Genomic DNA, 16883 nt, shown 5'->3' on the forward strand with positions numbered 1-16883 from the left:
ACAGATGGACAATGAAACACCTCCAGCTTGTGCCAGCTGCAGTTCAGACCATCTACGTGTCCTCAGGATTCCCCTGAACATACCAGAACAGCGCAGACAGAAGAAAAGGCACCTTCCCACAGCCAGCTTTCATCACGCTTCTCCGGAAGTGAGGATTTGCCCTCAGTAGCCCGCTTGTGCATCAAGGGCAGGCAGGGGTAAGTGAATGCTAAGGGCAACAAGCACAGCGATGGCTGCCTAGTTCCTATACAGAAAAACATACGTTCATTTCCTGGGAAAGCAAGGAGAGACTCCAGATGCTTTTTAATCAACTCGGGGTCTGACCCCTGCTGCCTTCAAGGAGAAGCTTTCAAAGCTCTCTCAATGCTTTTTGTTGAACAGAAAGACAAAAAGATTACCATAAAATCATGAGCATCTCACTTTCATGCAGAAATAAGGTTACCAGTTCCAGCTTATTCTTTCATTCACATTTAAAACTAGAATAGCAACTAAACATTTGAAAGGATTAATTGTGGTTTTGCCAATAGCCTCTCCCAGGAAAAAATGCCCTGTACGTACAGCAGAAGAGCTCACCCCTGGCTTGCCACCCTCCACCTCCAGATGCTGGACAGCAGAGGAAACAGAGCCTCGAAAAAGATTTGGCAGCTTGTAACCTTTATTTTTAGTTTTTTAAAATTATTTAAAAAGCATAATTAGAAACTTTCATTACAGAAATAATCCTAGCAAACCAGTTAGACATTCCATTTCTCAACATTTAGGAAACTTCACATCAGCACCACTAGAAACACAGTCCCCACCCCTTCCAATTGAATAGTCAGTGGCAAGAGCAGAGAGATAATCGCTCCTCTACAGCCAGCTCTAGGAAAAAAAAAAATAAAAAAAAAATCCCACTTTAAGCCAGGAAGTTGGACACCTGGATTGGCAGAGTTCGAACTGTGGCCACAAAGACCCGGACTCAAAGAGGACCAATCTTTCCATATAACAGAACACTCCAGGCTTGGATGCACCATTTCCTCATTTTATTGCATCATTTCCAGTAAATTCAGACATTTTCTTTACTTCTGCCTATATGAAGTTACTCCCTCCTAGATCTGCACACATGCTACCACAAGAGTCCCAAAGGGACGCAGCTGGGCCCTTTAATCTGAAAGTGGTGACTGTCACAGGACAGCTTCATTTCAACAGGAAGGCTTTGAGGACTGACCCAGCTCCTTCCTTGGGCACACACCACATTCGACATTAGAAAGCAGACAGGATGGACTGGTGTAACTTACGCCGCCACTTTCCATAGCTGCTCAAGTCTTACAGTTATCAGAGCTCACACTAGCAATATCATTCCAGCTCATTCTTATTCTTGGGTTACCAATGAAAGATATGTGAAGAAAAGAGACGGGTGAAGGCAGCTGGATACATACTCCCAGCACCTGAACTGATTAAAAAAAAATGTGTTACACATTCATTGTTTGCATTTTTAAAAAAGTCTTTAAAGTGATTGATTGTGATGTGATTGTATGATTAGGGGTCTTACCACAACCCATAAAATCTAAAAAAATGCAGGCAAAATAAGTGACTAAAATTTAGCCTCTCCTGGGGAGGGGGAGGAAGGGAGAGAAGTGGGCTGTTTCAAAGCTCGTGGACACTGGTGAATCATATCCTACCAAACTAAGGCCAGCAACTCCACAGGGCCACTTACTGACAAACTGAGTACGTCCACCTTCAAGGTCTTAAAGGAAGTCCCTCCATGCCCTTTAGTCATTTTAAGGAAAAAATCTTTTATTATTATTTCAGCAATTATTCAGGTGCTGAGCATGTACTTTCAGCCCAGACATTTGATATTTTAGTTACACGCACACACACTCTCCACCTTTAACTACATCTATTCAGGCTGATGAACTGAGCCCTTGTTTTCCCAGAAAGGCCAACAAGGGCCAGGAAAATGTTGCTGAGCATAGTGAGACCAGTTTGTTTCCAAGGGTGATCCTCCACCACCACATAACCCAAGCAAGCAAGCTTTCCATTTCTTTACATTAAACAGCAGTCCTCCTTTCTAATAGAAGACTCCTGGGAATGATCCTGCAGCAGCTTTCATGTTCAGACATCAATCCAGAACACCTGGGTTTATTTTCATGCCTTTTCTCTCTCTCAAAAACAAAAGCTTTGCGCCCAAAATTCACATTCAAGTTCAGATCACCTATTTGTGGACAGGGCAACGAGGAGAAGTTTGGGGTTTTTTGGCAGAATCACATGGGTTTTGTTGTTCCCAGAAGAAATGGACCCTCACTTAGGACCCTGGCAGAACCAGAAGCAGAAGTCAGAGGAGTTAAACTTTGCTTTTTTTTAAAAAAAAAAAAGTTTTATCCAAATAAATCCCACTTCTGCAGGTCAGTTTGTTTTTCAGTATCTTGATACAAACTAAAGGACAGCACAGGTACAGCTGGGCTGCAGTGCAAGAAGGTGAAACCCAAGGACCCAGCCACAAACCTGGATCACGGCAAACTGAAATTCAAGGCCCCAGCAGCAGCACCAGCTGCCAGCCCAGGGGCTGGTGAAGTGAAACCCCAGGCTCCAGCAGCAACACCTGCAATCCTGGTACCTAGAAAAACAAAGCCTGAGCCCCAGCAAAAGCCTGGAACTCCAGGTGAAGCCATAGGCCCCAGGGGCACCAGTTGCCAGCCTGGAGCCCAACAGAAATGAAGCCGGAGGCCCCAGGAAGCAGTTGCTGCCAGCCTGACGCCAACTCTAATTAAGAACTTTGTACTATTTCTTTAAAAAGATGAACTCTGCAGTCCATGATTGGTTGACATTTAGAAGGCATAAGCCGAAGCGACAACAGGGAGGCGAGGCTGGTTAAAGCAATATACATTATATACAAACTCTTGGGTTAATTAGTCCACTTGGTAGGCAACGTCCTTTCTTGTCTACAAGGCGCACTGGAATGAGCAGGGGAGGAGAGGGGGGCAATATTCCATCCGATACCTTCTTGGCACTGAAGTGGTAAGGTGCCAGCGCCTCTTGATAGAAAACATGGAGAAAAAATAATCTTTAAATAACGGCACAAAACTGAGAAAGTCCTCCCAAAGCCTGCCCCAGTGGAATTGCCCGAGTCTAGCTGGAGGGGCTGATCTGTCTGAGAGCAGAGTCTCTGCAGCAGGGAAAGGGCATTAGCAGCACCGCTTCTTCCTTTTACTGTTCTTCGTTAGCTTCACCACATCATTCTGTTGCTGCTGTTGCTGCTTTGCTAAGTTTTCTTTCTTTGCTCGCAGGACTAGCTCTGTAATGCAATTAAACATCTGCAAGAGAAACAAGCAAGTTCACACCACCTAGGAACTCAGGATAGCTTTTGCGGGATGCTGTTCTTTCAAAGCAACTCCACTTTTCTAGGTATTTCAGTAATGTTTCAGAGATCTTTCCTAACCCACTATGGGCCAAGCGGAAATCCAGTATCTTCCTGACCCAATCCCAAGTTAAATCAATAGCCCCTCTATCCCCTTTCCCAAACATGAAAATAAAAACAGGTCAGTTTGCCAACTGAGGCCAGGAGTGAAGATAGGGCAGTCCTCCCTCCCAGAAGCATCCTCCCTAGTGACAAGTCTTTCCCGAGACCATGCCTAATATGTTAGCACTGTAAAGCTAGTGAAAATGCAACATAGGCTCCTTCATTTCGCTTCCCTAACTCTTCCAAACACAGTTGGATGTCTCTTCTTGACATTTTACCTACTCACTTGCAACTTGTACACAGCATTTTATCTTTCTTCCTCAATGGGAAGAATGTAATTCTTATTTTTTCCCAAACCATTATCCCAAAACAACTTTATCTATACTCTTCTGCATATTATATTACCTCTTCCACATTAATATTTTCTTTGGCGCTGGTCTCAAACAATTGGATCTCCATCTGCCCAGCAAATTTATAGGCATCTTCTGTTTCTACAACTTTTCGCTCTGGGTCATCATTCTTATTCCCCACTAAAAAAGAAAAGGAAAAAAAGGAAAGTCAGTTTGGTACTTCAGAAGGTCATCCCACTAAATAAGATGTTGTAACTCTCTGATCAGAAACTTACCTAGTATCCGGCAGACATCATCACAATTTTGATTGATTTCATGCAACCACCGTTTTACATTCACAAAAGATTCTGCACTGGTTACATCATAGACAACAATGACCCCATGTGTTCCTCTGTAATACCTACGGAACAGGAAAAGACAATAATTGTTAACTCAAGCTAAGTATCACCTTCTCAGCTCTTTCTCTTTCACTTAGCATTTACAAGGTTCATAACAAATCCCCATGTTAGTTACAGCAATCAAGTGCCCCCATTTTCTTTCCACTGGGAGTCATTTAATTCTTTTACAACAGCTAGATCACATGCTATTCCTCTAAACCTAGAGTTCCCTGCCCATTTAGTCAATACAACTAGGTTTCAAAGTCCGAAAACTGCCATTTACTTCCTTGCTCAGGTTGTCAAGACCTTCAAAGATGAATACTGTCTTCCAGCTATGTGAGCAAAAGGTAGCAGTGCCCTCAATATGTCCTCAGAACCGGCTGTGATGCGAACCTTCGCGTTGTACAAACCACATCAAGTTTTCGCAGAAATTTTGTTATCTGGGAAAGATCACTTAGAGACTAAAATTCTAGCAGATCTCCAAATATACTCAACTCTCAGTCACAGTTCTCACGAGCTCACAAAAATTTCTGTCTTGTTGAGTGACTGTGTTCTGATCGCACCTTCCTACTCAACAGATCGACTCCATATGTGCATTCAACTCTGCTACCTTTAGCCATTAAAAATAAGTTTCATTTCAGTTTATTCCCATTAGTCTTGGGCAACCAGCACCTTTAAAAGATGATGAGCAATTCTGATATGCAAGAAAAATATCTGAATTCAAGTTCCAACATTATCAGCTGCATGAACCTACTAAAGGCAGACAGTATGCACACCATGAGAATGCTATATTAAAAAAAAGTAAGCTCCACCTTCTCAGTTTTCAGCCACATTCACAAGGCTACCAGGTATTTTGCCTACTGCAAATTAGGCAGCTTTGGCCAAAACAAACAAACAAAAAAACCCAAAAACCATAATTGAAACAGTTGACAGTGAGGTCTTCACCAGCATCCAGTTTTTATATTTTGTGTAGCTTTAGTCTTTCCCTTTCATGTCCTCCTCTTTTTTATGATCAATATGGAAATTTTTAATAAAACAAATTCAAGAATCCAGCATACCAAAATCGAGGACTTTCCCTTAAATTGTGACAGCATTTCTAGACCTTAATCTCTTACCACAAGCACCTCTTGCAGCACTCTCCCTTCCACTGCACTTTAGAGATGTCCATAGTGTCTGCTTTAGTCCTCTTTGATAATTTATTCCAACTCAGCGAACACACCTTTGAACTTCAAAGCCTTTTAATCTAACCCAAATGCACTACCTTTCAGAAGATCTCAAAGCTTTGGCTTACTACTTCTACTGATGCCCTTGAGCAAGTCACTATCTCTTCCCCATCTGTAGCCTCATCATCCCTTCTGTAACAGAAGCCGCCTGCCTTTATAAACCATCAAGACAGCCTTCCACAGACAGGCGTGTATCACAGACAGCATGCACGCATCTCCCCCTGCCCCTTTCCTCTCATGATCATTTTGTAGTGACAGTCACTGGGTATCAATACTCTGCTACGATACGATACGTACTCACTCTACAGAAGTAGGAGAGCCTGCTCCTATTGCTCATCTGAGCACTTTCAGAAGACAGTCAAATACTTCTTCCACGCCATGTTCTACCAGTAATTTATGCTGTACATTCACTTTCCTTGGCAATAACTAACTCAGGTAAGAATTCCTTATTCCCAGCCCATAAGAGATCCTGCACTTTCAAATATTCTAGTCCATTCGCAATCAGTTCCTTTAACAGCTTTAAAACTTGCTACAGCACTGCATTTTTGCTTTACTTCGTTACAAGTCGACTTTATTTCATAACTTAGATCCTTTAGAGGAAGAAGTATTCCATAGCCTGAATCCACACATTGCAAAAATAATCCATCCTCTCCTGACAATAACACATACTGCACACCATTTTTGATGAATACTGTTTTGTGTGATAACATCAGAAAGGGAAAGATCTCTGATCCTATCAACACACTAGATTTCTCTACATCTGAACAATAAACTAATTATCTTCAAACTCTCCCATATCACCTAATAGTCTTTTAATTCAGCAACCCTCAGGCTGACATACCACTTCCTCCCCGAGTATTACATTTGCAAAGACAACACTTAGCCTTTAGAGAAACGGAGTGGTTCAGCTACACCTACGCAGAGCTGCTTCATTCTGCTGTGCACACCATAAAACCATGCCTGGTATCCCAGTCATCCAAACCCGAGGACCCAACGGAGCATCCTGCTGCTCCTACCTTGCCCACGCACCTAGGTTTTCTTCTAAGCAAAGCATATGATGTCAGGGAGTAGAATAACATGCACCCTGCACACATAGATCCCACTCCTGACATGTCATCAGCACAGTCGTCATTTGCTCCTAGGGATGAGGACTCGGGGCTGGACCATGCAGCACAGACCACTATGGCATTCAGAACTCTGCAGGAGCTGGGAGCTCCTGCCACAAAGCATAATATTGCCAACCTACTCATCAGAAATATCTTCCTTTGTGCAAGACAGCAACCCCTGACTCCTGCTGAGTTCCTACCAGCATACACTGCTTCTATTTTTGGAAGGGAAAATTGTCTGGCACGTCGTTCTAGAAAGGTTGCCAACCCCTCACCTACACTAAATGTCATTTTCTCCATTGGCTGACATTACCTTTTAGCAGCCCCAGAGATAAGACCATGACTACCTTTTATTCTCTAACTCTTAAGCCCTATAATACACATTTTTCCTCAAAAAGCTAGTCATGCTATTTTCTGTCATCTGTTAGGTACAGCCTTATGTCCTACATAACATTTTAGGTTTAACAAGTACGGCAAAGATTCTCCAACCCCAAGTGCAGGACAGTAATAGAAAACAAAATCTGATTTATCCTACCCCAAACTTGAAATTTCAGAACGATGCAGTGCAGAATTGGTTTTATAACAAGTTGTAGGCTTTGGCAAGTAGAGAACAGATGGGGCTTTTGGCATTCAGGGAGGAGTAGGTGTAAATTTTGTGTTTTTGGCAACCAAGAGGTAGTTGAGGCTTTGACACCAGGGAAAGAATGCCTTATCTTCTTCCCAGCCACATTTTAGGGAAGATGGAGACCACAGAAATGAGAGCAGAAGAGAAATGAAGTTCTCAATCTCAGCCTTCCATTCAAGGGTTAAACGACTGATGCTAGCTGTCCTCTGTAAGGTAGGTGTGCTCTGCCATGTACCCTACAAACCTCAAAAGCCAGTACCTGCTACTACTCCTAGTAATAAATACATTAATGAAATACAGAGAAAAAGAAAAAAAACAGTTATAGAACAGTTATTCATGTTTAGAGTGTTCATGAAAGTATCTTGTGGAGGTGAAAGACAACCAAACCTGACCTGTATATGACCTTGGATGCTTGGTAGCAGCCAACTATCTTCCATACAGTTGGAAAAGTTTCCTAGAGCTAAAGGCTTTACATTTAGCTTTGGTGTGGAAAAGGCTTAAGAATTATAACATTTAAGTTGAAATAAATACAGTACCACCTAAGTTGTTTGTTCTACTTACAGAATTATATTTAAAGAAGCTTAAAGACATAAGCTTACTGCCTTTGAAACATTACCTACTAATACTGCAGACTTGATACAGAAAATCTTCAGAACTGGTTAACCAAACTCATCGTGTCGTTCAGCCACCTGCATTCTTCCTCCCCATCTCTGAAGATTACCTTTCTAAGCAGAAGGGAACATTTTTCCATTGATTGTGGTACTCCCTACTGCAAGATACTAATAAGAAAGTTCTCAGATTTCCTCTAGTAATTGCTTCCCAAGATTAGCATCTGGAGTTATAATAACTACTTTCGTGAAGCATGATGGTAGCTAAGTCAGATTTAGAAGAGACAGAGTATTATTGACTGTATCAGTTCAGTAGGACACGTACATTCATTTTTCCAGAAAAAAAAATGTAACTGGCCAATTTGAAAGATAGGCCATTGGATAAATCCAACATCTTTGTCAGTATTTCACTAGTTTGTAGTATACATGTTTTCTTGGTTTTCAGTCCTCTAACCAATTCCACAGACTTCTAACAATCTGGTTTCATACTCATCTTTTCTTCAGCTTCCTGGAAGCACATCTATTGTCACAGGTCAGTTGACTAGTCTTTCGACCATCATATCTGGTTTACAAGATACAGCAATTCTATCATCTCAGAAAGCTTATCCCTCTCTTGAACATGCCATTCCACAGAAATGCATGGCAGAAAGTCCCTCTGCTATCACTATTCATCCTGAGCTAGCATCTGACAACTATTATTTAAAGCTTAAATCCTAAGCCCACAGTCCTGAATCAGGACAAAGTAGTCCTATCTAAAAGGTCAAATCAAGTACAGGAACTGGTTGTTCATGCATCTTAAGTATTCCTGCTAATACAGCTTGAGTCCTGGCCTGCTACATCTCTGGTGAATTTAAATCAAATTTAGAGTTTGGATGACGTTCCAAGCCAACCAAATTCACACAACTTGGCCTCTCCTCCCACTAGGCACCAGCTATCCCAGTATTTCCACATTTAATAGACAGTAAAAACAGCTGCTGTCTTTTATACTTCCCAGTCTGAAATTCTGATCTAGTTTATTTTTCCTGAGTTTCTGTAGAATACTCCAGATCAACTTGATTTCTGTGCCTTAACAGTTTTATTCTGTTCTTCAGCTTCTGTAGCTCTAGTCAAGTAAAATCAAAATAGTATATAACCTTTTTATGTTTCCCAATTTTCTACTGTTAACTTCCTACCACCTCTACCATTTTGCAATTCTAGTACCCAGCAGTACTTCCAACCTATTACTATTATGACCAGATGGGCTCTAATTTCAGACTTCCTTGCCAGGCTTGGCTCAACATCAATCTGAGCTCTACCTTTAACTGTAAAGAGACTTCCTGGCCTACAGTAATACTGCAGGAGCACCTTTTTATATTCTTAACCTCAATCTAAACCTCAATCTCATCAAAGACTAAACAAAGACTACTACACTGTTGACAGTGCACTCACACTCCACCCATGATTTGGTAGCCAAGCCCTTTCGTAAGTACTAGCACGCTAACTCAATTTGTCACGCAATTTGGGATAAGCATATCAGTTATGGTAATACTTTGCCAATAAAAAAACAAAAAAAAAGATAGAACCATTTCCAAAATCAGAATCTTGTTATCTCCTGGTTTTATAGGTGATATGTTTAGGTCCAGAGTGCCTCTTGAAAAATATCAGTGAAACTAGACAGTCACAGCTAGCCGACCTAGCAGCAAGAGGAGCCCTCATGACAACGTAACCAGCATTCCCAGAGTGTTTTCCTCAACACTTCAAACGCACTCGGACACAGGAACTTCTTTGCTTAAAGTTGCAAAAAAATCAAATCTTTCTTTCCTGACCATGGAAGATTCTACAACTACTCTACCAGAGTTAAGGCAGGAAAACTGGGGCCTTCACTTCCCCAAGAGTAAAATGTACCTCATTTTGGTAAAAAGCTATGCACAAGAAAGTAGTAGCAGAGTTCAAACAGGTCATGGCACAAACGCCTTCATTTGAGCTTCTCCATTTTAAATGGTAATCAAAGAAAAAAATGTACATAAAACACTACACGAAGTCCCATCTGTGGCTATTCCCGTTCAAAAAAGAAAGCCTCCTTTCCTGGTATTCCCCGTTCAGTGCCGGATACCATGGCTTTCTGAACTAGCTGGCATCAGCCCCACAATCCAACACTCATTAACACAGCTCCAAGTCGTGTCAGGGAATCTGAAAACAGGAAAGCCATTTGCTGACTCAGCACTAATTGGGGCACTCTGTGACTAGCCTGTACGCACAGCTGACAGGAGCCACAGCAGCGCATTGCTGCCTCCCCCTTCGCCACTTCCTGCCCGAAGCTGCCTGCAGCGCTGAAACAAGAAGTGATGTCACACACAGGAACCCTACAAGAGGCAACAGAGTTTTTTCAAGCTAAACACTTCAGAAACAATGGAAGTAATCCAGTAATACCCGTATAGGAGCACAGAGGAAAGGGGCGGTGCACACATCAGGTTCAATTTTCCCATTTCTAGCTGTTTAGATGTAATGCACATGCAACCAAACTTATTATTTTTATGTCTGAGTAAGTTAATTAATACATCAGCTGAAAACGATCCTCCTCTCAATTAGGAGCCAAAAGATAAGTCAGTCATGAAAGACCAAGTGAAACACCTAGGTCTTTCAAGAATTTTTAATATCCAAAGGAAATAAAAGTTCCATTTCCAAGTGTATTTTTTCCTCTTCCCCCAGCGCCACGGTAAGCAGTCCCACCTTTACTGCAATCAGTTTACAAACACATTTTATTCTTAGTTCCCACCGCTGCAGCCCTGGGTGTGGTTTCTTCAGGAACAGGAAAAGCTGTGCACACGCTGTTCAAAAGGACAATGAGCATGAAACTGAACTCAAACCAAGCAAAAGGTTAACTTCATGTGGGCGTCTGCTTCAACAGAACTCCACACAAAGATAGCCGCTAAAATGCATTTTTCAGAAAAGACGACTAAATATCGGAAATCCTATTCTTCGATCTCAAAGTTATTCTTTAGTTATATGACACTAACGGAGGGGTTGCACTCTGTACTCCTGCAATACATACAATCAGAGGATGACCTTCTTGGACAGGCTTCTCAGACAAGTTTTCTAGTATATGCAAAACAGTGAAATAACTCCAGTTCTATTGTTTGGAAACTAAAGCAGACGAATAATCCAAAGCCATCATAGAAACGCCCAGAAGAGTGAGGAAATCTGAAATCCCAGTCTCAAACCTAGCCACAATATCACCACCACTATCTGTTCTGAAACAGCTGAGAGAAGTCCCACTGTACAGACAGCAAAGCTATTGTTAGCTAATCAACTGCAAGGTTAAAATATCTAAACCGTAACTCTAAACTACAAGATCCATACATGAAGCTACATATCACAAAGCCCAGTTATACTCACGTTGATGTGATAGTCCGGAAGCGCTCTTGTCCAGCTGTGTCCCAGATCTGTAGCTTCACCTTCTCTCCATTGATCTCAACTGTCCGGATTTTAAAATCCACTCCAATTGTGGTAATGTAGCTGCCTGAAGGGAAAGCGTGGATCAGTGAGAACCTAAGTCTTGTTTATTTTGGACGTCCCAAAGCACACTTCTGAACGCTATTTGGCAGTAGCTCTCAGATTGGACAGGAGTACAAGGTTCCCCCTATCTGCTTATCATTTAAAATACCCTATCAGGTTATGCTGATCTGCATATTTTTATCTGCAGCTAACAGCTTTTTTCTAGCCATAAAGCCACGTCTCCCATCCCACCCTTAAAATTTAAAACTCAGTGTTACAAAATAAAATTATTCTTCTACCGCATTGGTCATCAAGAGTAAGCATCCAAATATCTCAAGAAATGGACAGTAACTATGCAAGTAATTCACTTGTGAAAATTCTGAGACACAGCTTTGCTTTAAATGCTCGTGCAATCACTTATTTTGAACACAGTCTGTTCTAAGAGTTTTCTCCCAATAAATTAATTATGTCACAAATGTAAGTGGTTTAGCCACAATATTCAATCAGTCTAAATCTCAAAGGGACAATGGGAAGTCTGCACAGAGTACAGCATAGGCTAAAAAACCTAAGCTATTTCTGGAACCATGGCAGTATTTAAATACTGTGGTACTTTCAGTTGCAAGTGAAGATCAGACAGGATGGCTTGTATAGGCTTATACCAAGAGAAGCAAAGTTAGGAACGTAATGTATTCCTAGTACAGCTATCAGTGGGTAAATGCAGAAGAGAACTTGCCAACCAGCGGCACTAGAGCAGACCTTGACCATTTTGCTTATTGACGTAAACAAAACACTTACCTGAGAACGTATTATCTGCAAAACGCAACAGCAAACTGCTCTTGCCCACACCTATGACAAACAAAGACAGCAAGATCTTTGAATACAGTCATCTTGGGTGTCAGGTAACATAACAGTATTTTACCCATTCACTGCATTTTTAACTCTAATTAGGATCTTTTCTCAGCAAATCATTTAGTACCATCCACCTTGACTATTCAAGTCAGTACTCCCCTTGAAGATTTGATCCAGCACACTGCAGTCACTCCAAGACTCGGTATGCTTCTTGGAGCAGTACGGGGAAGGGGGGGGCGGGGGATGGTGGTGGTGGTTTGTCCCCTCTTTCCTCCAGCCCTCAGCAAACTCTCACACAGTAGCTTTTGAACTGTGGTCAGTTCTAAGAGGTCATAAAAGAGTAATAACTAAAAGCAAGTTTACGATCAGTAGACTTGCACTTGCTGAGGAAAGATCCAAAAATGAGTATGTCATGCTAATTAACAAGTACTCAGAACACTGCTCTAAACTACTCTGTTGAATTCCACTTGCACATCGTGCTTAACACCACTGCCTACCTCCCATTCATTTATGCTGTGCTGAACGGCAGTGGAATTTGGACTACTTAAGACAATGAGACTAGAGTTACTATAAAGCTTATGTTATCATGGCCACAGTTTAACAGAAGCCTAAACCAAACAGGGGAGTTGGGAACCATTGTTCTATATTGCCGTCCAAAACAGGCTTGTTCCACATCTAACAGGAAGGACATAGACCCTTCTAAAATTGTACCTTTTGCCAAAATGTTCCATGAAACATTTCTCTAAGTGCTTTAAGTAGCACTTCATCCAGGCTTTCCTTACATGATTGTCTGCACCATGATCACACCCTGTTGCAGGGAAGCATTTTTCACAGTGCTTCAGACAAACTCATTCCTGCACACCCAACCAAGGGAACCTGCATATCAGAACGCCTCAAAGCTGTTATCTTTGCATAACTTTTCTGCTGTTAATGTCCCTTCCTCTCCCTTCTCCCCAAAAAAGAAGTCTGCTATGGCGTGAAGATGAAATTAAACTTCCCCAGGGTGATTGCCTATTAAATCTTTTCAGGTAGAAGTTATTTAAGCTAATCATTTTGATGATGTGTAACTTGCAAGTTCTTCTTAATAGAAGACCTGTGTAAAAGGCAGATGCAAAGACTACACAGAAGTCCACAAGTTCTCAGCTGCTGGCATCTGAAGATAGCTACCAGCAAAAAAAACCAAGCCTAGAAATCTGCATGATTCCAGTAAGCCAAATCTCATTTACAAAGAGTTCAAATCACAGGACATCTGGAGAAACCATGCTCATTTCTCACTGAGTAGTACAAATCTTAAAGAAAAAAAAGCATGCTACTAAAAAATACAAAGTTACAGTGTGCATACACTGAATACCTCTGAGCTCAAAAAAGGTAGCAGAGCAGTTCCTAAACTTTAACAGATGACTGGTTATTAAGCAAGAGCTAAAACCCTGCAAAATAACAGTTGGCTAAGGTTAAAAAAAAAGAAAAAGGCTTCAAAAAGTACTATGCTTCTTGATCAAGCAGCCTTGGCCTTCAGCTTAATAAAAAGAAAGTAGATGCTGAAACCCACAGACTCGTCAGACCACACCACCTTCTTAAAACATCAGTCAGCCTCAGGCTACACTGCAGAGCTGCCCGGACTGCACATGACCACTGCTTTGTCAGACTGTCCACTGCTGCACAGACACAGTCTTGTCGATACTGCTCTTAGCACTCAGGCAGCTTCCAGAGAAGAGAAACCTCCTGAACTTAGGAAGTTCTACATGCTCCCGATGACAACGATCTCACTAAACAAACACTGCTTCTGACCCATACTGTTCACATATAGAGAAACCACATTCTTTGTGACCCTCTGCTTCCTACACAGAGTTATTTGAAGAGTTGAAAAGAGAAGGCTAGCAGGGCCTCTTTGCTTGTTGAAGACAGCAAAATGAAACAACAACAAAAAAGGCCTATTGGCTTTGCAAAATCAAAATTAAAAGCAAATTTCTGTGCCATACCAGTTTCTAAACCCCATATTTTACTGAATGGTAGAGTGAATTAAAGAAGCACAAGTGAATTAAAGAAGCACATGCAAAGCACAGCTCGTCTGTATTATTTTTAAATATTTGGCACAACTGAGATCACCAGCAGCTTTTCAAGATGATCTGGTCTAAAAACACACAAACCTACTACCCTCTTGACATATTTGCATACAGGGGAAAGCAAATGAGACACAATCATCCTATCCAGTATCAGTCCACTTCCTATTGCAAGGAATAAACATCAATAAACAAGGCAGGCAACCTGTTTTGTGAAAGCAGGGACAAAGCCTTCCTGTTGGGGTTAGCAAAAAACAAAAATCAAAAAAGAAAAATCAATATTCAAACTACATAGTGAGATTTAATTACAACAACAGAGAACCACAGGCAACCCAACAATTCTCACAACACTTTTTTCCTCTCACTGGATACACTATAGGGACTCAAGAAGATGCAGCTGAGAAATTCCATTTAATTGTTCAAAATGAGAAGTCTTCCTCAGAGTTTTCACCATCCTGTTTATCTTGCCTGAACAGTTTTGAAACTCATCAGCAAGCAACAGAGTTACTGCTTTACTCAGAACACAGCATTTGGGTTTACTAAATCCATAGGCTCCCAAAAGTGCCTGGGGTTTTAAGCTGTTTTGAAGCTGTTGCCCTTTCTCCTTCTTTAGATCCCTTCACGCAGACACAGTTTAGTATAGAATAAAACATTTTTACATACAGCTAAAGCTTCTGGAGGTGACAACTGCCAAGATCATGCAACATTACACTTTCACCCAAGAGCCATGCCTAACTGCATGCTGGGACCTGCTGCCTTATGGACCACACCTCTATTAAAAGAAGAGGGTGGATGCCTTCTTCTCCAGTTTATGGAAATTAAACTGTAAGCTGTTGGAGTGTTACCAACACTGAACTGGACTGAAGGCAGGAATCTTCCCAGTCCCAATTCTTACGGACCTAGACTAAAGCACCAGACACATGCTGAGTTCATGCTCTAGCCCTCCAGAAGTTTCTGAAACTGCTGCAGAAATATTCTCAGGTCTATTTTCAAAAATCTAACTACCCCTTATCCATAACTATTTTACGTATTTGCATCCTATAGTGTAACTAGAAGTACACAAAGCTACCAGCTCTTCAAGGATTTATTTTATAAAAAGTGACAAACTCTAGAACTGAGACTTCAGGTTGAAGCATGGAAAGGGTCTTAAGAAACGATTAAGATAACAAAGAGTATTAAAACGTAGTAGTTGCCACACTGGAAACAATGGTGCCTAGGGCTGAGGAGCAGCCAGCCCTTCCCATCGATGCCTTAAACCGCCTGTCACAGGGGAAGGGAATTCCCTCCTCATCCCAGCGAGGGCTTAGTAGGCGCCCCCAGAACATGCGGCTCGCGAAGGCTGATGCTAGCGCGGACGCCGACGCTGCCCTTACTTCTACGTGCCTAATCTTCCTTTTCCTAAAGCCAGCCGGGCTATTTACCATAACATCCTGTGGTAGCCAGTTCCGCAGGTTCATCAGATAAAAACTTAGGAAGCCCAAGCAAACGCGCCCTCTCATTCAAAGCGCGGGGGTCCCCAGGCGACCCGCCCGAGCAGAGGCCAGCGCCGCGGCACCGACAGGACAACGGTGGCGGAGCCCCGCCGCCGGGGAACCGGCCGCAACGGTCCCGCGGGTGCCCCGGGAGGGGGCCGCCCTCCCCGCCTCCCCCGCGCCGGCCGGCCCGGCCCGGCCCCGCCGCCTCCGCCCTCAGGCCCCTCACAGCCCGGGCGGAGGAAAGGGGCGGCCACCCCGCCAGCGGCCTACCCCCGCCCCCGGGCCGCGCCGCCCGCCCGCCCTCACCGCTGTCGCCGATGATGAGCAGCTTGAAGAGGTGATCGTAGTCCCTGGCCATGACCGGGGCGGCGGGAACGGCCGCGGGCGGCGGAGCGAGCGGGGAGGGGGGGAGGGGGCGGCGGCGGCGGCTCCGGGCCGGATCCACTTCCCGAACAAACAGCCGGAACTGACAGCGGTGCCGCCGCGCATGCGCACCGCCGACAGAGGCCGCCAGCTGCGCCGGCACGCCGCCGCGCACGCGCTGCTCCCCTCCTTGCACGCATGCGCACACTCCGCAGAGCGCGGCTCGACGCGCCTGCGCGGGAAGGGCGACACCCTCCTCCTTCCGCTCCGCGGCGGTCGCTGCGCATGCGCCCGCTAAACGGTGCGGCGCCCATTGGCCGCGCCTGCGCAGAAGGTGGGGCGGGGTGAGGGCTCCTCACGGCCTTTGGTGGCCATGACAGAGCTGTGAGGGACGGGCCGTGCTGCGGCTGTCGCCCTCCCTCTTCCGTACCGGGGCCCGTGCCCTGCTTCCCCTCCGCTAGTAGCTTGTTTTCCCCCTTTGCTGAGCTGCCGGGTCACCTCCGGCAGGCAGCGGTGTGTCCACCTGGGCTCCCATAGGCGCTTGCAGGAAGCCTGCAGACAGAGAAGGGGGGGCTGCCCCCAGGAAAGCCCCAAAGGCGTGAAGGAACCCCCAGCGCCTTCAGGCACTGTCAGCTCCACTTCTGGGAAGCCACAGGAGCAGACCACAATGGCTAGGAACGCGTTTTGCTTCTTCAACAAGATGCCTGTGCGCCAAAGCAGCAAGCTGCACAGCTTCAAGAACAGTTCCCATCAGAGCCCAACCTGCAGGTGAGGAAGCCCACAGCAAAGTGATATGAAATGCTCAGGTGTGTCATGCAGGCCTGGCAATTCAGGCCAGTCTGGAGTTAGATTCCACGGGTTTTTAGTCCAGAGATACGCCTGTGTTGGCTCAGGAAGGGCCTTGACCTCACACACGTTGGCAGTTGTGCCTGCACCA

General features: G+C 43.9%; 1 protein-coding gene across 1 annotated transcript; it reads right to left on the reverse strand.

Annotated features, from left to right (window-relative positions):
* Nucleotides 1-1359: 1359 nt before the first annotated feature.
* On the reverse strand, nucleotides 1360-15975 carry RAB35 (RAB35, member RAS oncogene family). The gene is made up of 6 exons (XM_059827579.1): nucleotides 15890-15975; nucleotides 11995-12045; nucleotides 11101-11224; nucleotides 4062-4186; nucleotides 3842-3966; nucleotides 1360-3290 (listed from the first exon to the last, which is right to left on the reverse strand). The coding sequence occupies exons 1-6, from the start codon at nucleotides 15939-15941 to the stop codon at nucleotides 3162-3164; spliced, it is 606 nt and encodes a 201-aa protein (XP_059683562.1). The 5' UTR covers nucleotides 15942-15975; the 3' UTR covers nucleotides 1360-3161.
* Nucleotides 15976-16883: the final 908 nt, after the last annotated feature.

The sequence above is a fragment of the Gavia stellata genome, chromosome 21 (assembly GCF_030936135.1).
Source record: "Gavia stellata isolate bGavSte3 chromosome 21, bGavSte3.hap2, whole genome shotgun sequence".
NCBI lineage: Eukaryota > Metazoa > Chordata > Aves > Gaviiformes > Gaviidae > Gavia > Gavia stellata.